This window comes from Notamacropus eugenii, chromosome 3 (assembly GCF_028372415.1).
Source record: "Notamacropus eugenii isolate mMacEug1 chromosome 3, mMacEug1.pri_v2, whole genome shotgun sequence".
Lineage (NCBI taxonomy): Eukaryota > Metazoa > Chordata > Mammalia > Diprotodontia > Macropodidae > Notamacropus > Notamacropus eugenii.
This window is the reverse complement of record NC_092874.1, coordinates 427,816,322-427,839,670: the sequence shown is the minus strand read 5'-3', so window position 1 is coordinate 427,839,670 and position 23,349 is coordinate 427,816,322. Positions and strand designations below refer to the sequence as shown.

At 45.4% G+C, this 23,349-nt stretch overlaps 1 protein-coding gene across 1 annotated transcript in view; it reads left to right on the top strand.

The window, feature by feature from the left end:
- PLXNA1 (plexin A1) overlaps positions 1-23,349 on the top strand; it is a 291,520-nt gene that overhangs the window by 31,082 nt on the left and 237,089 nt on the right. Inside the window, exon 3 of the mRNA XM_072598341.1 lies at positions 9,641-9,823. Coding sequence (XP_072454442.1) covers positions 9,641-9,823 — 183 coding nt within the window. The remainder of the gene's footprint in view (positions 1-9,640; positions 9,824-23,349) is intronic.

Here is a 23,349-nt window from a genome sequence, read left to right as displayed (position 1 = left end):
GAGCTGCTCCTTGTTTCCATGCCTGTCATTTGACCTGAATTTGGCTGGCGTGTCTCGGAGGAGGAGACCTTGTTCTCTCTGGGAGGATGATGAGCCAGGCTGAGCCAGCCCCTCCTCTCAACCCCGGGGAAAGTGGGGGGAAGTAGCACTTGACGGTTGCTGAGGGGCTGAGGGTCATCCTGCTAGGAGCTTAATCATATGTTAAAGAGATGGGAATCACTCTGTAAGGATAACATGAAGGGGGCTTGGCCCCTGCTGAGAGCCTGCTGCAGGCATTATGGAGAGAGGGAAAGGAAGGGGGAGAGGGGGAATGAGAGAGAGAGAAAAGAAAAGAGAAGAGAGAGAAGAGAGGAGAAGGAGAGAGAGAAGAGAATGATTGAGAAGAGAAATGGGCAGAGAGGACAGGGAGAAAATCCTTTATTTCATAGTCCCTTCTTTTAAATGCTGTCTTGACCTATTAGTGGAGAATGATTCAAAATAAAATCTTAGTAGTTTTTCTCCTGTCCTGTACATTCAGCTGACTTTCTTCTTTGGCTCTTGCCTTCTCAGCTTCCAAATCCTAGGGTCAGTCCCAGCTTAAGATTCCTCATCTGTAAAATGAAAAGGTAGCACTCCATGGTCTCAGAGGTCCCTGTGATTCCCTCAGAAACCTTGCCTGTCCACTCCAGCCCATAGAGATGTCTCTCTCCTCTGATCTCCCATCATCAATCAGTCAGGCAGCAAACATGTATGGAGCACCAACTACGTCCTAGTTTGATTGCTTTGTCTTAAGGATAAAAGGGGGAGAAAAACCTGGCTGGAAGGAGCTGACCATCTTTGCCTTTTCTCTTCTCCTGTACTGCCTTCTCTGGTGGCTGGCTCCCTGGCTCCCAGATCCTTACACTTCAAGACAGTCTCTCCTGGTCCCTCTAGCCCCAGCCCAGAATGACCTCTTCCTTCCTCAGCCTACTCGGGCGGTTACTGTCTGTCCCATTGGAGAACCCTTGGGCCCTGGGGCAGAAGGAGACCTAGGAGGTCCCAGAGTTCTCCTTTGGCTGCTCAGAGAAGGAGTGACTTGTTCCATCTCCTTGACAGAATTGCAGTCTAATCTGGAGAAAAAACTGCAAGGCAGCTTGGTGTAGGAGGTAGAGCCCTTGGCTGGGAGTTCTGAAGAAATGAGTTTGAGTGAGGCCTCAGATTCTTCTCAGCTGTGTGATCTTAGACAAGTGTTCTCTGCTTGCCTCCATTTCTTCATCTGTAAAATGGGTGTATTATAGTACCTTCCTCCCAGGGTTGTTGTGAGGATCAGATGAGGTAATGCTTGTAAGATGCTTGGCGGATTGTGAAGTGCTTTATGAATGTGAGCTGTTATGGTGGGCGTTCATTCCATGGCCTCCTGTGGCCCCTCGAGGGGTGACTTCAGATTCAGTGATGTCACTCCTCTGTTTTTCTTGTAGTAAAATGTGAATTGTGAGCCTCCTTTGGGTTGGGTGAGGCCGGAGTGGTTGGGGATGGGTGTGCTTCAGATAGTCAGGCTTTGAACTCTTTCTGGCTTAAATAGTCCTGGGGAGCCTGTCACTTCAAAAAATAGCCAGCTAGGCCCACCGACCCGCACCTGCTAATTTGCATCTACCCTGCCCACCTTGTTGACTGGACAAACCCAGGCTTGGACAGTCTTGCACATCCCTCCCCACCCCCGCCTCAGGCCTCCCAGATCCAGAGTACACCAACAGCTTTACCAAGTCAGCTCAGCCTCGCTCAGTCCCTACTGTAAATTCACACTTGCCTATGTGCATTCATATGAGGCTCAGCTCTTCTGGACTCATATCTAGTAAGTGCATCCTCTAGAGGTCACCCAGGTGCTCTCAAGGAAGGCATGGAGGGCTAGACTTGAAGTTAGGAAGCCCAGAATGCCTGAGACATTTACCAGCCTGGTGACCTTAGGCAAGTCACTTACCTCCTCTGGGAGTACGATTATGATTGGGGTATTATCAGATAATTCATATGAATTATCTTTATTATTATCAGTATTATTACCACCTGGACCCTCTCTCATATCTCCAGTCTCCCATTCATACAACTTTGGGCATGGGGCACACCTAGTGACTGCCTCCAGGCTTCACAGCATCCAAGGCATTCCTGCCATACCCACTACCTCATACAGACTCACTGAGCCTCACCCAAATCCACACAATCACTCATTCATATGACTTCTTCCATAGGCACATGCCCGAAACCTTGCCCAGACCTGACCCCTTGGAGCCTCATGTTCACACAAGCATCCCCACAACTGCTGTTTCTTATTGTCTTTACCAGTCTCTTGGACACATGGATCTTTTGGGAGAGGTGGGAAGGGGGCAAGGAAGAGCACTGTCCTTGGTCTGCCCAAGTCTGCCCAGCTCATCTCTAGCCTTGGTTTTGCCCTTGGCTGGCTGTTGGACGCTGGACAGGTCTCTTTTCCCACTCTGGACCTCAGTTTCTTTTATTGTTACTATTGTCATTAATAATGATTCCCTAAAATGATGGGGACAGATGAAAGATTTCAAATGATCCTCCCAGCTGCAACGTTCTGTGTGACATTCTCGGTCTCTTTTGGCCCTAATATTCCCTGTTCTAAGGTCCAGACTCCAGCCCTGAGATGGCCGATTCTCAGGTCTCTTTGGTATCTTGTATCCCAGATCTAATCTATATTCTTAGACCTTTCCAGCCTAAATATTCTTTGAGTGGCTGATAAATTGTCCTATCATGGCCATGTAGAGTTAGGCCTACAGGAAAACTCTTCCATTTTATGCTTAGCCCTTTGTCCTAACAATGCTTTGGAAGGGACCTTCAAAATCATTTGTCCTTGTTTAAAATAAAAGTTTTTATCTATGCTCTTTTTTTTTTAATCATCACTATATCATTTACAAAAGACTTCTTCCCCAACCCCTTCTTTATGACAAAGAAGTAGAGCCTAGCCAGACAGGATCCCATATAACTAGAGGCCACTCTGATGCCTGCCTCTTTCTGCAGCTGTAGTCCACCGCCTCTGCTGAGAGATCGGAAGCATTCTTCACCATCCTCACTATCAACTTTCTTTGAAGACAGCCCCCTGCCTGCTTTCCAGTCCTCATATCTTTCAATGTTATTTCTGTTCTTTTGACCTATGGTGACCACTGTGTAAATTGCTCTCCTAGTTCTCCCTGTCTTGTTCTCCAGTATCGTTGTTCTGCAGTTTGGGAAAACTGAGGCCCAGAGATGAAAAGTCACACGTGCTCAAGGTGCCATGACTAGAGGCCGGGTCCTTCGACCCCCATCGCCCTTTTTTTTCTGTCACTTCCCACTGTCTGTCTAACCTATAGCAGGGTCCCTTGGCATGGATCCCATGGACCTTGAAACAGTAGGCCTCTGTCTAGTTTGTGAGATGCCAAAGGGGGGGGGGGGCTGTTTTTTCTTTCCTAGCCCACCTCCCCTCCCTCCTCCTCTTCTCCAGAGCCCTGGGGACTTGGGCAGGAGGCTGGTGGATCCCAGGTTGCCATGGGAACGGTGGAGCTCCAGCTAGAGAGTGATTTCCAGGTTGGGGGATGCCTTTGTTCCTGTACCCTTATCTCTGTCTTGAGGCCTCACATATTTTGGCTGGGATGGAGGAATTATTATTATTTTTTTTTACGCAGAGCTTGTGAAGCAAGTGAAGCCGTCCTGAGATTCCTAAACCCTCTTAACCTGTGAGGTGGTCTTACCCCAACCAAGACCTGGTCAGGATTGAGAAAGAGAGTTTAGAACCTTACCTGGGAGACTGCCTAGTGGAAGAAGCCACCGTACTTTCTCTGACTGTCAGCTCAGTGTGTTGGGTTTCAGATTAGATAGCCCTGAGCTCAAATTCTGTCTTACTACTGTGTGACCCTACACAAGTCACTTTATCTCTAAGGACCTCATTTTTCTTATCTGTAAAATGAGGGATTTAGACCATGACCTCCTAAGATTTCTTTTGAGTCTAAATTGGTATCTAACTTATCATAGGCATCTCATGTGCACATTCTGGGTTTTAGTGGGATCAATAGTGAAGGTTCTCTAACCTTCTCCTAGCCAGAGCCCCTGGGGTTGGCCTCAGAGGACCCACCCACACCCCTTTGGCTACCTAGCTTTTTGAATTTGGCTAAATTCTACCTTTGATTGTGATATTTCGCTGGATTACTAGTGGGAAAAGGACCAAAGTACTTGAGCGGTTTCTTGGGAAAACCCCTGTATTTTAGGTGGAGCCTAACTGCTTAACAGGGTGACCTGGTTGGAATGGTATTTTAGCCCTCTGGGCATGTCTTTCCTCTGCAAAATTAGAGAGTTAACACAGAATTGTAGTGTCTTGAAGCTGGATGGGATGTTAGAACATCTAGGTTGGCCCCTACCTCCACTGGAGTTACTAGCAGAGTGTAAGAATCCTATGTATTTTCATACATAGTGAGTTGCCCGTTTCTCCATTGGATCGATACAGCATTTTTTAGTGTCTCTTATGGCTGATGCAGGATACAAATAACAAAGGTCAGGCGACAACCAGCATTTACCGAGTGATTACCCTGTTGTAAGCACCTTTCTTGGACTGGTGATAGAAAATACTAGCGAAAAGATAGTTCCTGCCTTCAAAGAGCTTATATTTTAATGGGAACTGAAAAGTAGTGTGTGTGTGTGAGTGTGTGTGTGTGTCTGCATGTCTGTGTGTGTGTGTGTCTGCATGTGTGTGTCTGTGTGTGTGTGTGAGTGTGTCTGCATATGTGAGTGTGTCTGCACGCGCATGTGTGTGTGTGTTGATTCCTTCCCTCCTCCCCCCCATGGTGTTCAAGTCAGAAGCAGAGCCAGCAGGGGAAGGAAGGTTGTCCAGCCTGGGACCCTCCCCAAAGTGGAAGGCCTGGGTGGAACCCATCCATGGGAGAAGGAGGTGGATGGCAGGGGAGACAACTTCAGTGGATGGATGCTGGATGAGTGGACAGGTGAGGCCTGAGGGAATAAAGGAGTGAAATCCTTTGTACCCTCAAGGAGCTTACCCCTGTTCTAATGGGGAGGGGGATGACCAGCGCTTAGACACAGGTGTTTTTGCAAAAGAAATAATAAAGGGAATAAATTCAGAGTAGCCAAATACAGTAGTTGGGAAGAAAACACAATTTCATGGACCTGCGATTTCCTCATCTCTACAATGGGAACGATGACATTGGCTCTGGTTCTCCCGCTGGGCTGTGATGAGAAAGGGGTTTATAAACTTGGAAGAGTTATAGAAATGGGAATTATTGCTGTTATTATCTTCAAATCCCAGACCCTCAGAGTTGGAAGAAAACTGGGCAGGTCACTTAATTAACCTGTTTCTGCCCTTAAGGAAGGGACACTGGGAAGGCTTGTTATGGAAGGTGGACCTTAGTGAAGACTTGTAGGAAGGTGTTTAATTAGTGCTTAATAAATTATATTAGAATTTTTTTTTCCTGTTCATGCAGCAGAAGACTTGAGGGTGAATCCAGTGTGTCAGGCTGTTGCCTCATTGATCTTGCAGGCTTTTTCAGATAAACTGAGATGAATTTAGGATTTGTGGAGGTGATTTTTAGATTGACTTGAGCCTTCTGTTACCAATCTTTGCTTCCCATCCTGCTACGTTTTTCAGAAATCTTGTTAATTGATGAGTTTTCCACATTGGTCTCTGTAGACACCCCCTCCCTACTTCTGTTTCTACCTCATTAGAATCATTTCTCTTCAAGATTTCTTTCTTGAGAGCTTTCCCTCTTTCTTGGGCTGATTTTCCCTTCATGTTCTCAGTTTATGGGAAGCTACCTATCCTTCCTCTGAACCCTTTAAAATCTTCTTTTCCCTAAGTTGGGTCTACATCAGATTATTCCTCACTTTCCTATCCAGGCTCTCCCAAGATGGAGTGCTTACTTCCCCCAAGGTTACCATCATATGAAATGACACTTTAAACCTCACAGGTGCTTAACTGGGGTCCATAGGCTTCAGGGGGTCCATGAATTTGGAGGGTTGGAGGGTAGGTAGGTAGGTAGTGCAGTGGATAGAGTGCCTATGGGCCTGGAATCAGGAAGACCTGAGTTCAAATCCAGCCTCAGACCTGTACTAGCTGTGTGACCCTGAGCAGTCATGTAACCTCTGTTTTCCTTGATTTCCTCTTCTGTAAAATGAACTGGAGAAGGAAATGGCAAACCACTCCAGTATCTGACAAGAAAACCCTAAATGGGATCACCAAGAGTTGGACATGACTGAAATGACTGGACTGCCACAACATGAATTTGGATGAGGAAAAAATTGCATCCTTATTTTCATTCACCTTTGGTTTCCTTTGTAACTAGGTATTGTATTTTATGCATTTAGAAGCATCACCAGGCTGTCACAGGAGTCTAGAACATGTGAAAAGATGCAGAAGCTTTGTTCTGGCAGAGTTCATGCCTGAATCCTCCCTACCTCCCTCGTGTTTTTTTGGTATATACTTGTTTATGTGCACTTTGGTCTCCCAAAGGAATGTAAGTAAGCTCCTTGAGGGCAGGGATCCCTCCTTGAGGGATTTTCCCCCATATTTGTGTTTATATCCAGTTGTCTACCTGCTCCATTAGCAGGTGCTTAATAAATACTTTTTGATTGACATGTCCTAGCAACCAAAAATGACTGCTTGTTGGTGACAAACCAGGCCCATAAAATAAGTCCGCCTGGTTGTTTCTTTTATCTTTTGAAAGATGAAATTATCTTTACAGTGTAACAAGGGACTGTCCAATGAACCTGGCCTTAGGAGCACGTGCAGCGTGCTTGACTGATGCAATCCTGTTATGGTAACAAGTGAAGGATTTGCTATTTGTGGGCCTTGCTTGGGACAGAGAGAGAGAGAGACAGAGACAGAGACAAAGAAGAGAGAGAGGGAGTGCTCCAGCAGATGTCTGGCTATTGGAAATTGTCCATCTCTGCACTTAACATACTTTTGTGCCATGTGACCAACTCTGTGCTGGGTTTGTAGCTATTTCCTGAACTACTCATCTATTACGTCTTTCTGTACAGGTGGTCTGTAGTACAGTGTTGTGCTCTAGTTTCTAATTCAGTTGATTTTTCACCCAGATGCTCCCCCTATGCTTCTTTGCTCTGGTTCTTCTTCCTCCCCTCTCCCAAATGTATCTTCTTAAGCTAGAATGTTACTCCATCTCCCTTTTGCCTGCCTAATATCTTTTGAATAGAGTAAACCCTTCCAGAGTCAAATTCTAGTTGTGAGTCCTATCACTGATATAGGTGCTAGTATTAGCACCTATGGTGCTAAATCTGCTTTCTTGCTTTATAATCTCTTATATCCACCTAGCTCATACCCACACTTGATGCTTTTGTACATGGCCATCTGCTTTGTGCCTGACCTCTTCCTTGGAATTTGTTTCCATTGGATTTCTGGTTATTTCTACTATTAGTTCTCCAATAATGTACCTACCAGGTAATTTTGAGTGAATGATATACATACATATACATACATACATATAGATATAGATGTAGATGTAGATATAGATATAGTGCAGAGTTTTTTCTCCCCTTTTCTTTGTAGTTTAGGATCACTTTAAAAAACTTTTATTAATTCCTTCCATTTTTTATGCATCGTCATTTCCCAGTATACCTCACCCATAGAACCCTCCTCCGTAAACCAACCAACAAAACAACCTCATCTGACAGCTCATACAGCACCCTGTCCCAGCGGTCTGCCTCATTGCAACTGGGAGGAGGGGGAAAATGTGTTTCATCATCTGTTCCCTGGGGCGGGCATTGGTAAATACAATGAATCTGACTGAGGCTACATTTTAGCATTGTTTTCGTTTACCGTATTCTACTTTGGGTATTTTATTTTGCTTTCTTTGCTCTGTGTCAGTTAAGACCAATCTTCCCATGTTTCTCTGAATTCCTCATATTGACCCTATCTTACAGTTCAGTCACGCTACATCCTATTCCACCATTTGTTCAGCTGTTTGCCAGTTAAAAGATATTCTAAGTTGGACCTCCTTTGTGTCAAGAGGGAGTTTCCTTACTGGGAGGCCCCTTCATCAATGAAATCACAGTTTAAAATCCTTGGGGAACTTTCTGAGCCAATTTGGTGGCTATGAAGTAAAACTCCAAGGTTGTTTTAATTTGTATTTCTCTTACTATTAGTGAATTAGCGCCTTTTTTTATGTGGTTTATAATTTGCTTTTCTTCCCATCTTCCCTTGATCATAGTTCCCGTTGGGAGAATGACTCTTGGGCTGAGATATATATCTTTGTGTACATCTATTTCCATATATACACACACATACATGTATACACACATATGTGTTAATTACCTATATATGTTACATGTCAGATTTTTTTTTTTTGCAACATATTTGATACAGAGCTTTCCCTTGGTCCCCTTCTCCCTCCGAGCAGTTTAGCATGCATTGATTAGGAATGCAAAACACTGAGCAAACACATTCTTTTCAGCCCTTGTTAGGTGCTCTCTATCCCTAACCATAGTCCATCATTTCTGTATTTTAAGCTGTGGTTCAGAAATTCAAGTTTTATTCCTTGACATTCTTCTTTTTTTTAAATTTTATTTTCTTTAAAATTTAAAAATAATTTATTTTCAATATTCACTTTCATAAGGTTTTGAGTTCTAAAATTCCCCCTCACTACCCTCTTCCCAGCATGGCATGCAGTCTGATATAGGCTTTACATGTATGATCATATTAAACATATTTCGACATTAGTCATATTGTGAAAGAAGACTCAGAACAAATGGGAAAAACCATAAGAGAGAAAGACAAAACAGAAAGAGAAAATAGTGAGCTTTGATCTGCCTTCAGACCCCATAGTTCTCTTTCTGAATGTGGACAGAATTTTCCATCATGATTCTTTTGGAGTTGTCTTAGATTCTTGCATTTCTCAGAAGAGCTAAGCCTGGACACTCTTCTTAACCAATTAGCAAACATGTATTAAGTGCCTACTGAATGTCAGGCACAGTTCAAGGCACTGGAGGTAGAAATACAAATAATGAACAAATTCTTTCTCTCAAAGAGCTTACATTCTAATGGAGAGAGCGGTACGCATACATATATACACATACATATCACACACATTTATATCTACTATATATCTATTTGTATGTCTATAGCTCTGTGTCTGTGTCTACCTCTACATGTCTGTGTTAATGTCTATGCCTATATCTGTTTCCAGCTCTTGACTCCTTCCATTTGCCTTTTCCTTCTGAAACTCTTGCTTTTTGCATATTAACAAAAGTGATGAAAATGCTACCTGTGCTCCTAAGGTCTTAATAACAGAGAACCTAAGACTTTATCCTGCTAGATCAGTCCTGGGACTTTTGCATAGTAAGAGCAACTCATGGTGATTTGAGCCCTTTAAAGTTTACAAATCACTTTCCTCATGTTGCATACGTTCCAAGTATTTTTTAGCAGTCCTTCCTGTGGCTGTATAACAAGGAGAAGGTATGCTGTGTTTTGGAAGGCAGGGAAAATATTCAGGTTCATTGAATCTGAGTTGGATGATGGGTCATCAAGTACTTTCTATTGGCTGTTAAAGAAACCTGTACCCATAACTGAATAAATTTGGGAAAGCCCTTCCTTTCCCTGCTGCAGTCCTGGAGAACCATCCATAGTGCTCTGTACAAATGTGCTCCCTCTAACTCTTCCTCCTTCTTTCCATAGCCTTTGCAGATTGATGATGATTTCTGTGGGCAAGACTTTAACCAGCCACTGGGTGGAACTGTGACCATCGAGGGCACACCACTCTTTGTGGACAAGGAAGATGGCATGACATCGGTGGCTGCCTATGACTACCAGGGCCACACGGTCGTTTTTGCAGGGACCCGGAGTGGCCGCATCAAAAAGGTAATTGATCTTTTAGGCTATGGACCAATGGGAAATGACATTTTCTTGAGATTTTGTTGGTTGGTAATGTTAGGAGCTCACGGCTGTATTAGTCTGGGGGTGACTGGTTGAGTCGTAGAGCCCAGTCACGCAGCTGGGCTTTAAAAACCCATTTATTTTGTTGAAAGACAAATGTAGAAGGCCACATATTATGCACTGTAGTGGAGAGAGCCTGGAACCAGGAGTTGGAACACATGGGTTCTTATTTTGGCAGCTGCATAGGTTCAGGGTGCTTTCCACAGAATGTCTTTTTGTGTTAGGTTGAGCATATGGAAAATGGGTTTTGCTGACCCCACAGGGTGGTTGTGAAGGTTCTGGTGAAATAGTGATCATAGAGTGATGAGGAAAAATTCCAGTGTAAGATTTCAGATGCAGGCAGCTGGGGGTAGGGAGAGACATCTGATGAGCACTGGGAAAAAGTACCTGGATGAAGTTGTTGACAGAGCTGGTGGTCTTGAGACTTGTCCATGAAAGGGAATGACAAGCCAGAGTGTGCTTAGACAAGGGTGACTAGCATGATTAGGAGATTGGAGAAGGAGCCATACAAGGAATAACTGAAGAGATCTTTGGCCTACTGGGTAGAGTGCTGCACTTAAGAGTTGGAAAGAGCCAAGTTCAAGTCCTGTCTCAGACACTTACTCGCTTTCTGACTTGGGGCAAGTGGCTTAATCTCTTTCACCCTCAGTTTCCTCATCAGTGAAATGGATATAATGGTAGCACCAGGGTTATTATGAGGATCAAATGAGAGAGCATAAGTAAAGTACTTGGTAAGCCTTCATGTACTCTATCCATGCCAGCTACTATTATTATTTTAATCTCTTGTCTTCAAGTGTATGTGGGGCTGTCCCGGGGAAGAGATTAGGCTTGTTTTGATTGGCTTCCTAAGACCAACTAGGAAGGATGGGTGGAAGTAGCAGACAGGAAGATTTTGGCTTAATATAAGGTACCCCACCCCCTCACTTTTATTGGGCTATTCCATTGGGCTTGGAATGGATTGTCCCAGAGGTAGTGAGACCTTGGCATTAGAGGTCTCTAAGTAGAATCTGAAAGACCCCTGGTTAGGGATGCTGTGGGCTGGGCACAGGGGAACACTCCAATAGAATTGGGATGCATAGCCTCCAAGGTCCCTTTCCAACACTGAAATTCTGTGGTTGTGGGAAATTGTGGGAGGGAGCACAGAGTGATGGATCCTGTGATTGCTGGGATTGTTGGGAGTAGGGTAAGGGTCAGAAACTAAGGTTTCTTCCCTAAGAATCTGGTTCTGGTTTAGACCAAGGGTCAACTGAGGAAGGGGGTAGGAAGATAGGGATCATGGTACATAGAGCATTGGGCCTGAAGTCAGAAGGTCTAGAGTTCAAATCCACCCTTAGACATTTCCTAGCTATGTGACCCTGAGCTAGTCACTTAACCCTACTTGCCTCAGTTTCCTTATCTGTACAATGAGCTGGAGAAGGAAATGGCAAACCACTCCAGTATCTTTGCCAAGAAAACCTCAAATGGGAGTCACAAAGAGTCAGAAATGACTGAATAACAACGCCAAGGCCAAAGGGAACGGCCATGATTATTGTCCTCGAACAGCTGAAAGGCAGAGGCTACAGCTAGGACCACTGGGTAGCACATGGCACAGTGGAAAGATAGCTGGGTTTGCAGTCAAAATATTTGGATTCAGATCTCAACTTTTTTATATGCTTTGGGAAAGTCACGTCCCCATCTGTAAAATGAGGGAGCTGGATTGGAGGACCTCTAAGGTCCCTTCAGAGCATTTCTGAAATCTGTGATGTTAACGGTAGTTCTCTCTTAAGGTTTGCAAAGTGCTTTGTAATTGTTTTCTCCCTTGATCCTCACGATAGTGCTAGGAGACCCCATGAGTTAGGAAATATTCCACAGTGCAGCTGGATGCTAGGCGAAGGAGTGAGTTCCTTGTTAGTGAAGGCATCTAGATGGCATGATCCCTTGTGAGGGATCCTATACAAAGGCATCTGTTACTGGGTTATTGAGGGAGGAGGCTGGACAGACTGACTTCTGGGGTGCTGGTGAGGGAGCAGGCCTCTGTCCCCGTTCCTGGCTGGCTGGAACAACATCAGCATTTTCCTCAGGTGGTGAAGCCTAGAGTGAATTTACACCTATTTCTTTCTGTGAGTGAGAAAGGTTTCCCTTTCTGATACATGTGTTCTTTTCATAATATAGTAGAAATAGTGCTGGTCTTGGGGCAGGGGACCTGAATTCCAGTCCCATTTCTAACTCTTAACAATGGTGTAACATTGGACAGGTCACTTCAATGCTCAGTTTCCTCATGTGTAAAATGGGGCCAATAATACTTTGCCTTCCTCATGGAATTTTTGTTTTTAGTTTTATCTTCTTTTTTGGGGGGGGGGTGATAACTTTTGTCCTTATGTCACATTCATTTCTGAAGATACTGCTTCCAGGAAGAGTTGGGGAAAGGCAGCTCAGCAAAATCAACCACCACCTTTGACCCTTGATGGTAACGTATACATGATTCCACATCCATAGGCCCCCACTTCTGTAGCAAAGGGAAGGAGGTGCATTTTCTCACTTCTCAGAATCTATTTGCAGTGTTTTTGTGAGGAAAGGATATTATACACCTTTGAGGTCTAGTGTTCTTTTCTAAGGGAGTAGGATAATTGGCTGTTTGTGTTGGGTGGGGACAGGAGCTTCATGTCAGAAGGAGCCAGCTGCTTATTTGGTGACAGCTCAGTGGAGACCATCTGGGATCATAGAATCTTGAGCCAGAGGGGCCCTTCATCAGTCATGGAGCCCCGTTCCAAAGTTTTCATAGATGAGTAAACTGAGGCACCTCCCCAGAGCAGGGAAGTAACTTGTCCAAAGTCACCGAGTCAGTGCATAACAGCGATAAGTGCGTTGTTACCTATTCCATTAGACTGAACTTCGTGAAGGTAGGCACCTCGTCTTTTAGCTAAATGTTTTATTTCTTCCCTTTTTCCCCTTCACACGAACCAGCCTTTAGCAGACCTTTCTGCTCATTGTAGGCATTTAATAAATGTTGTATGGATGGCTCTCTCTGCCCAGCACTGAACTGGGCACATGGGAGGATTTAATAGATATTTTTTGGACAAGTAAATAAATGGATGACTGAATGAATCTTTATGCATGGTGGGGCCTTAATAAAATATTTGTTGAGTGAACGAATGATTGACTGTATCTGTGTAGCAGGCATAGGGCTTTGCATAGGGTGGGCTTTAATAAAACATGTTGAGTGAATGAATGAATGAATTGAATGGCTCTGCATGTTAGGCATAGGACTTTGTACAGGGAGACTTCATAGAATATTTCCTGAATGAATGAATTGAATTGAATGATTTAATGAATATGCATGCCAGAGACAGGCCTTTTGCACATAGCAGGTTTTAAATAAGTGTTTTCTTGAACGTTGGTGTTGAGTGAAATAGCAAACCTCCTTCTTTAAGGAATTTTTTAAAGACTTGGTAATTACAGGGAAACATGCATCCATACAGAGGGATTTAAAATACAATCCAGAGGGCAGAGCTACAAGGAATCTGAAAAGCCCATGATCAGAGAAGGTACCTCTGGGCTCCTGGAAATGAAACTGCACCTGGGCCTGCTTTTCCTTAGTTGCTGCCCCTTTCACTGACTCGCCTTTTGGTTTTTTATTTTTTGGCTCCTCTCTGGAGTCAGGCTGGATGAAGCTGACTTTATTCCAGGTTGTTTTCCTTGACTTGATAAGGGAGTTGAAAGACTTATACTTACGATCCCCTCCTCCCCAATTACATAGCTTCCCTTTGTGTCCACAGAGGAATTCTTTATACCTCAGAGGAAATTCCAGACTGGTTTCTCCATTTATCCTCTCCCTTTATCTCCCATCTCCCTCCCTTAGGGCAGAGGTCAGTGTTTTAGGGTTCACATTATGTTCCCTCCTAATCAGTTTCCATTCCATAGATTAACAAGTCTAACTCCTTTTTTGTACACATGAGGAAACTGAGGTTCAGAGGGGAAAAAGAGACTGCTGTGGGTTTGTTGAGATCTCTAGAAAGGCCTCCCAAATCTACATATTCAGCCAGTCTTTCCCCAGAGTTTCAGTGCAGCGGTACCAACCGCCTTTTGGACATCTCCACCCAAATGTACCACAGGGCAAGGGAACAAACCTTTATTTAGTAAGTGCCTACGATGTGCCAGGCATTGTGCTGAGTACTTTACAAATATTGTCTTAAACTCACTGTATCTAAAACTGATCCTAATTTTCCCTACTCCCCACCCCCTGCTTTCCTGTTTTTGGCAAAGGCACCACCATTCATTCTTCCAGTCCCCTTGGTTCCAACCACAGAAGCATCCGGGATTCTTTCCTCTCGTCCCCATCTCCCGTCTGTTGCTAGGCCTTGTCATCGCATCTCATGAGTCTCCTCCGGCCATTCCCACAGCCCACACGTTGGGTCAACCTCTTATTGCCTCTAATTATACTGTTACTGCATTTTGCCTCCCTGTTTTTTATTCTCTATGTATCTTACATGTATCTAGTTAGGGGTGGATTCTTTTCTCCCGTTGGAGTATATGCATCCTGAGGGCAGGCACTATGTTTTTGTCTTTCTTTGTATCCCTAGGACTTAGCATGGGTGCCCTGAACATAATAAGCACTTCCTAAAGGCATGTTGACCAACTGACTAATTGGTCTCCCAGTTTCCAGGCTCCCTTTGCTCCATTCTATCCTCCACTTTGGTTTTAAAAACCATGTCTCTGACCGTGCCATTCCCCTGCTTAAGAAGCATCAGTGGCTCCCTATTGCTTCACACTCCTTTGTTCAGGCATTTAAAATCTTTAACAATGTTGCTTCAGCCTCTCTTTATGAACTGATTATAGTTGAGTGGCTTAGTGGATAGAGCTCTCAGCCTGGAGTCAGGAAAACCTGAATTCAAATTCAGACTCAGATACTTACTAGCTGGGTGACTCCAGACAAGTCACCTCACTTTTGTTTGCCTCAGTTTCCTCAGCTGTAAAAAATACCTTCCAGGATTGTTGCGAGGACCAAATGGGAATATTTATCAAGTGCTTAGCATAGTGCCTTGCATGTAGCAGGAACTTAATAAATGCCCATTCTCTTGCATCCCCATCATGCAGGCTACCTTCCCACTAAACTAACCAACTTAATGTTCCCTAGGTGTGGCAGCCCCTCTCCCACATCTATCCCTTTGCCCAAGCTATCCCCAATGTCCTTCCTCACCTCTGCCTCTAACGACTCAAGGTTCAGTTCATGTGTAGCCTTCTCCCTGAGGCTCTTGAAGCCATTCTAGTTATACATTTCCCCCTCCTCACATACCTCCCATATATGGATTTATCTGAGACAAGTTGTATATCTCCCCCCTCCCCTATATAAATGCATAGAAGGGAGCCGGCAGAGCACAGGGCCTGGGCAGAGCACAGGACCCATTCTGTGGTAAACTTTCATAATTGCTTGTTGTATGCTTAATGGATGACTTCAGGGCACATTCCTTCAGTGCCTGGGTATCCAAATTAGCTGTCTGACCTTGGGAATAGTCCCACTCTGGGCATCTCCACTGTCCTCATCAGTAGTAACTGCATTCCATATGTATATAAAACTTGTAATGTGCTCTATGTCTGATTCTCCCCACATAACAGCTCTGTGAGACTCGTAGTAGCTTCCGGTGTTATTTCTGTTTTACAAAGCAGGAAGCTGAGGCCCAGAGATGCCCAGTGACTGGGCCATACTCCTAGTCCATGATGGAACTGGAATTTCTACCCAGATCTCCAGGTGATTTTTTCTACCATGCTGCAGATACCTATGAAATGAAGTTCTTGGATTCAGGTAAAAGGCCTCCCACCGTTCTAACTAACGTACTCTGATAGGTGTGAATGAATGAGAGCTCATGTGGCCCAGGCTGTACATATTTGTATATCATTGTAGCAGCCTTGTGTTGTAGACCAAAAGCCAGTAAGAGTCACCTGCTGGCTAGCTGCCACCAGGCTAATCAATCTCTCAGGGTCCCAGGTACCTCTCTGAGATGGAGGATCACAGATGTGTTGAAGGGACTTGGTGGCGGTGGGCATGTCGCTCCTTGCATGAAAGAAGTCACAGATCCAACTCCAAATAATGACATGTTGTAATTTCATGTTTTTATGCCTTATCCTCCCCACTAGACTAAGTTCCATGAAAACTTTGCACCTCCCCAGTACCTTGGCACAGGGTTCATTGTAGGTGCTTAATAACGGCTTAGTGAGTGACTGAGTAAATAATATCCTGGACTCTTTCACTGGTGGAATGTGTGTTGGGAGCAGGATGGGGCACACAGTCCCTTGGTGCTGTTATGAACCTACCAGAATTGGTATCCACATCTGTTCCCAAGCATTGCCAACTCCTGCTGCCTTGGGAAGATTTAGCATTTGCTCCGGGCCAAGACAAGAATGGGCTGCCCTCCTCCTCTGTCTGCTTGGGCTGTTGATCCACACCTTGCCTGAAATGAATCCGCCTCCTTAGCTAATATTTACTGGGTTTCCATTGGCTACCCAATAACTGTGTATTCTTGGTCTCTTCCCTAATCCGTCAGAGAGAGAGTCACAGATCCCTGTGGGGAAAGGCAGGAACTTAAGAAGAATTGGAGTGTTTATGCTGGTTGCAAACTTGGCAGAGGCTCTGTCCTGGGAAAGGGGGAAGCACCTTGGTTAGAGCTGAGCCCTGGTGTTCCCTGCTGCCCCCTCCCCAGCAGAGGTACTACCTAGGCTGAACAGTACCCCTAAGCTAGGGCTCACTGGTGGCTGGGAGGTATCCAGAGCATTTCCTTCATTCTTGAATATGTAACCAGTGAGGTTACATATTGTAACCTTGTAACAGAGATGGTAAAGGAAGTAGGCAGTTTGGCAAACCAACCAACACAGCCGTCACCCTGGAAAGCATTTGGAAGGAACTACCAGTCTCTAGGGGAGGGGCTATACCACATCATCTTGTGTCCTTCACTACTGCCCACCTGGCAAAGTTCTGTCCCCTTAGCCTAGACTCAGAAGCCTTCCTTTTCAGTCTTATCTCCTATTACTCCTTACATTTCAGCCAGACTGGATTGTCTGACCCACAATTCCCACTTCATTCTCCTGTCGTGAGAGGCTGTTTTCAAGGCCTGCCGTCTCCTCCCTTGCCCATCCACTAAAGCTCAACTCTGCTGGATCATAGATCTAGAGCTGAGAGGGAACTTAGAGGTGCTCTAGTCTAAAGACCTCATTTTACAAATGAGGAAACTGAGGCCCAGGCAGGTTAAGGGACTTCCCTGTCACCTCTTGTAAGAAGTCTACCCTGATGCCTACTATCATGAAAAATCATGTTTCTTGGTCCACAAGGTAGAGAGAGCTTTGCTCTGTACTTCAGTGCATTCAAAGAACATGAGATCCTTGAAGACTGGAATTATTCTTGTATTTTGTCTTTGCCTACCCAGTACCTGACATCTAGTACATATCTAATAAATGTTTGTTGATCAATTGATCCTGTGATATTGTATATTGTCGTTAGCTGTTTGTGACTCTCCTTTCCCAGGAAACTGTAAACTGTCTTTCTTTGTTTTCCAGTGCCTGCACATAGTAGACTCTTTGACTGATTAGATAAGCTTTACATCTTACCAAGCATTCAATACAGTGTCCTGTGTGCAGTAGGAAATTGATACGTGTTGAATTGACCACAATGGGCAAAAATCGTCTGAAGTCCTTTTCTCCCCTTGAAAATATCTGTATCCCTCTCCAACATATTGTTGCAAAGTTTTTTAAGTCCCCCCTTAGGTAGGGTTATGTCCCTCAGTCACCCTGATTTAATGGGAATCACGCTTAGCTGAGGAGCAGGTGGGGAGGGATGTTCTGGTGTGCGAATTGGACAGAGAGAAAGGGAGGGTGGAGGAAGAGGAGGAGGAGGAGGTCTCCGCACTAGCTACCTGCAGCTTGGTAGAAATGAGGCCAGACTCCTCTGGTTCCCAGAATCTACTCATCTTTATTTTGGGATGCCAGGGCCTCCAGTAGTATTCCATGTCCTGTGACTGGTGCCAGATGACAGACCCCAAAGAGTTCAGCCCATAGGAGTTCAAAGATGGGAGAGATCAGTGAAGGAAGAAGCTTCATGCACAGAGCTAACTCTGCATCTTATGGTTGCTTGTTAAAAAAAAAAAAAAAGCTGGTTGGGTGCAATCTATTTCTTCTGTAAACTTTAAGTACCCACTATGGGTAAATCACTCTGCTGGGGGCTTGGGGAAGACAGCATCTAGAGGAGAAGAAAAGATACTAGCCTGTCAATACGATCCACAATAGTGCCCGCTGTACACTACCTGGTACCTGGTAGTGTTCCTGGTAGTGCTTTGGAGAGGAGCGTAGCCAAGTGTTTGGAAGCTCCAAGGAGAAAGTCATTAAAGACTTGGGAAATCAGAGAAGGCTTCTGGAAGGAAGTTCTCCCCTTTTGTAGGTAATAATAACCATGAGAGGCCCGGTGCCAAGCACTTGCAGTTATTCTTTGTCCAGATTATCATTTGATTCACACAGCCACCCTGAGAGGTAGGTGCTGTTATTATCATTTTACAGGTGAGGAAACAGAGGCAGGGGTTAAATGACTTGTCAGGGGCACACAGCCAGTAAGTGTTTGAGGTGGGGTTTGAATTCAAGTCTTTCTGACTCCAGGGCCAGGGCCCTTTGTACTCTGCCACCGGATCCCTAGCTGATCTAAGATGTTTTCCAATTCTAAGCTGATGTTTCTTTGGCTCTGAGGAGAGATGGTAGTAAGCAGGGCGTGTTTGGGGGATAAACTGGGGAGCCTAGCCTGACCGGGCTGACTGAGGCCTTTGCTTCTGTGAGTGCTATCTCAGTGTGAGTAGTGGGATGTCCCACTTGGACAAGAGATCGTGGAGATAAGAAAGCTCTTTGTAAACTCCCATGTCTCCTGTAATTATTCAGTCAGTGAGCCGTTATTAAGCAATTGCTGTGTACTGGGCACTGTGCTTAATTAGCACTGGGAATGTAAAGAAAGACAAAAGAGGCAAAAGATAGCCCTTACTGCGTAGGAGCTCATGACCCAGGGAGGGGCGTGTCTACAGCTGCCTGTTAAACTATGTCCAAATAAGACATAGACAGCGTATAAATTGGAGCTACTCAGCCGAGGGAAGGCCTTGGAGTGGGAGGTTTGGGGGGGTTGGAAACAGCTTCTTGTAGAAGATGGGATTTTAGCTGGGACATGTTCACCAAGTAAGAGTTTGTGCTTGATTCTTAGGGCCCGGAGAGCCCTATAATAGCACAAGGAAGGACTGGTGGGAAGGGAGGGGTCCTATTTTCCTCCACTTCCTGGGGACCCACCGTGGCTTCTTTCTCTCTGCCTCACCTCATTCTTCTACCCTGCCACCTTTCCCTGTGAGTGGGAATCAGCAAAGAGTTTTCTGTGATTCTGGAGAGGTTTCTTTCTTTATCTCCACAGGGCATGGATTTCCTGTGTTATCATAACATATTTTCTGTAATCACAGCTGTGTAGGCCCTCTGTAAACAGATACCACATTTATTCCAGCTCACACAGGGCAGAGCAGGGACTTCAGCTTTGTCCCTGGGCAGGAAGTTCCACCCTTGGGGCTGGAGGGAGATCCCACTTCCCAGGGACCCTCCTGGGATTCCCGAGGGACTGTGGAGGAGGCCTTCAAAGACCTTCCTCCTTCCTGAGCTTTGACCCTTGTGGCCTTGTGGGTGGTGGGGAGAGAGTAGGGGGGAGTGAGAAGGCAGACTTCGAAGCAGAGGACCCATCTCTCCTGGTTCTAATTCTGCCACTCACTTCCTTCATGACCCTGTCTAATGGATAGTTCACCATCTGTGAAATGGAGACACTCAGAGGAGCCAAAATCAAGAGTGAGGGGAAAGCCCTTTGAAAAGTTTAAAAAGCAGGCTGTTAAATGAATAGGGCTGGCAGCCACTTCTTTCCTCAGTGTATGTGGCTTCTCCTTCTCTCCACAAAGAGAAGTCTTCTTTTCTGGGTCAGGATTGGGCCAGCCCTATTAAGGCTGGAGGTCATTCAGTCAATCAGTCAATAAGCGTTTCTCGAATGCCTACTGTGTGCCAGGAGCTGGGCAAGCAAGCCAGGGAGGATGCAGAGACAAAAAGCAGAACAAGTCCTACCCTTAATAACCTCACCACACATAAGCCTAAATTTGGTGTCTAGAAATATCTTTAAAGAGAATCAGGTTTCTAAACTGAGACAGTTTGACAGAGGTAACTTAGAAGTTCCCGTCATTGTTCCAGGACTTCCTAGCTGTGTGATGGGAGCAGGTGATCTCATCTCCTAGGGCCTAAACGATGCTTAGAGAATGGTCCTAGCTCACAGGGCCTTTGAGAATGAAGATTCTTGTAAACCTGAAAGCCTAGACAGGAGCCCATGGTGTTGATGATGATGCTATGCAGAGAGGCCATGGTGAAGGCCACATTTGTGTCTGACAGCTACCAAAACTCTCCCCAGAGCCTGGAGCCAGAACTCCTGGGCGGGGAGGGTGCCAAGGCAGAGGAGGGAGACAGAACGCTGTATTGAGGATTGGGAGCCCTAGCTTTAACTCTAGGCTCAGGTCATAAACCTGCCACTTGTAACCCTCCTTAGACCTGAGTTTCTTCCTCTGTAAAACCGGGATGCTAATACACAACTATACCATGGTATCTAGAATGTTCTCCCCTCTAGTCTTTGCTCCTGACTTCCTTCACATCTTCTACAGATGGCCTTTCCTGGGCCTCCTTCATCTTAACTGCCTTCCCTCTGAAATTGTCCTCACTTTATCCTGTTCTGGTTTTGTGTGTCTGTTGTTGTCTCCCGTGTGACACTGCTCCATTAGAGTTCTTTGAGATCAGGGATTATTTTTTGCCTTTCTTTGTATCCACTACATTGAGCACAGTGCCTTGCACATGGTAGGTGCTTCAAAAATGATTGTTGACTGACTGATGACTAACGTTTTCCTCTGGTGCCTGATTGTGTGCTGAGTTCTCAAGTTCTCTGCTAGGGAAAAACAAGCTTTGGAATTCTACCAAAGCTAGAAAGGAGTAAATTAAGTTGGTGGGAATGGGAGATGGTGCCCACCCCTCCCCCGCTTCCTGCACTGGCCCAGCACCCACGCAGAGTTAGGGGCAGGCAGGTCCCAGGAGGGTCAGCTTTGAGAGAAAGTGTCACCCCTCCACTTCCTGTCCCATCTTATTTCAGTGCCCTGGTACAATTCCCTGATGGCACCATCCTAGGTACAGCTTTGTTTTGAGAACTAGCCCAACAGTCTGCACAATCCAAGGAGAGCCCAACCAAATGCTGAGTTTGGCCACTTGAGGATGAATTTTTTTTTTTTTGGCCACAGCAACTCATTAAAATGTTTACTCAGGGCGTAGGGTGTTGTGAAAAGTGTAGGTGGATAGGGCTTACCCCCTGGGGCACAGCAAATCCCACAAACATTTATAAAGCACCTATTACAGGCAAGGTATTGGTCTTGGCACTGGGGATCCGAAGATAATCGAAGCCTAGTCCCTCTTCTGAGTTCTGGACAATTTAAAGTATTGACAGAAAAGTCACTTACTTTGTAAACAGTAAGGCTACAGAAATATGACCCAGTGTTATCACTATCCAAAGATCTCCCTCCCACTCTCAGCAGATAGCCTTCCCCCTCCTCCAGGCTGGGCTTGGTTTGGCTCCAAGGCATCATTCCCCTTCACACTCTCTGGCGCCCTTCCTTTGGAATCTTCTGGATTTTATGTATTAAAAAGAAAACCAATTATGTTGTAGTGTATTATCAAATTATGGATTGGTATTATCAAAATACTGAATATATAATGCAAATAAATAAATAATGCAAAATGCTAACTAGTATTATCAGATAGTGTTATCAAAACCCTAAAAATCCAAACCCCCCAAACAAACTGATGGTCCCCAGGTGAACGACCTCTGGACTAGAGGGTCTACTCTGACCCCTAAAGTGCTGTAGATTCTGTGAAGTAGATGCTAGAAACAGAGACAGATTCCAGGGCAGGGATTTCAGTGTGGACTGGAGAAGCATGGAATGGCAGGGGAGGAATCAGGCCATCAGTCAGTGAAAAGCAATTATTAAGCTCCTGCTGTGTGCCAGATGGAAGCAGCTAAGGGGTACAGGGGATAGAGTGAAGCTGGTGCAGCGCACGGAGTACTGAGTCAGGAAAACTCATCTTCAGGAGTTCAAATATGGCCTCAGATACTTGCTAGCCATGGGACGCTGGGCAAGTCACTTCACCTGTTTGCTTCAGTTTTCTCATCTGTAAAATGAGCTGGAGAAGGAAATGGTGAATCACTTTAGTATCTTTGCCAAGAAACCCCAAGTGCAGTCACAGAGAGTTGGACGTGACTGAAACTGAAATGACATTGTGTACCAGATACTCTTCTAAGTGATGAGGCTTCAGGACAAAATGGAAAGGTTCCTTTCTAAAAGGTGCTAAGGAAGGAGGGAAGTCGGAGCTCATGGAGTTCAATCCTCTTATTTTACCGATGAGGATACTGAGGCCCAGAAAGGGAAGCTGCTTCCTCAAGGTCATGCAGTGAATCAGTGCCTTAGCTGGGACCAGGTTTCTGGGCAATAGGGTTGCCTGCTGTTTTATCACAGAAACCGCTTTGTGTCTCACTGATGGGTTGTGTTATGGCTGGGTTTTTCTTTCTTTCTTTTTTTTTTTTTTTTTTTTTAAGTTTTGACTTTGGTAACCTGACCTGGTGGCTAGGATGAGGCTTTTTGGAACATCATCTGCTGAGTAATCAGAAAAGGCTTCCTGGAGGAGGCAGGATCTCATGTGACAAGAGGCAGGAGGGTAGGTGAATGTCATAAAGAAAGGGGGTGCTTCTGAGTACTTGGGAGGAGCCCCAGCTCCGACCCTAGCCCCTCCAGGCTTCTTGGGCACTGAGCCTGTTCCTACCTTTCCCCTGTCCCAGCGCCTTCAGAAAGGGAGGAGAGCTGCTTTCTTCTGCTGCTGAAGAGGGGATGGGGCCGGTCTGCTTGCTGAAGGCCCCTGAAAGATCCGGTGTCTGCTGAGGCAGCTCTTTGCTGTCCTCCAGCTGCAGCCGGCTCCACGCCCCCCTACCTCTTCCCAGCTCTGGTGCTGAGCCAGCATGGGCCAAGGTTAGCATAGGGGGCACAGCCCCAGCCCCAGAAGGTGGCTTTGGGTGCTAAGGCTCTCGCTTGTTGGGTGGGGGCTCAGAGTGAGCTTTCATCTTTCTGCCCTAGATTTGGAGTCAAAGGACTTTGGATCCCACCTCAGTCCCTCACCTACCATCTCTGCCCTCAGTTTCCCTATCTCTAAAGGAAAGGCAGTGGTTAGACAATTTCTGTTATCCTGTGCTCCTGGGTGGGAGACAAGGTCTAAAGACCCCACCTTTCCCAGCCCCTTGAATGACCTGGGCCCTCCTCATAGATTTAGAGCTAGAAGGGACCTCAGAAGCCATCTAATTTTACAGATGAGGAGACAGAACCTGGGAAGTAGCAGTAAGTAAAAGAGGTGAG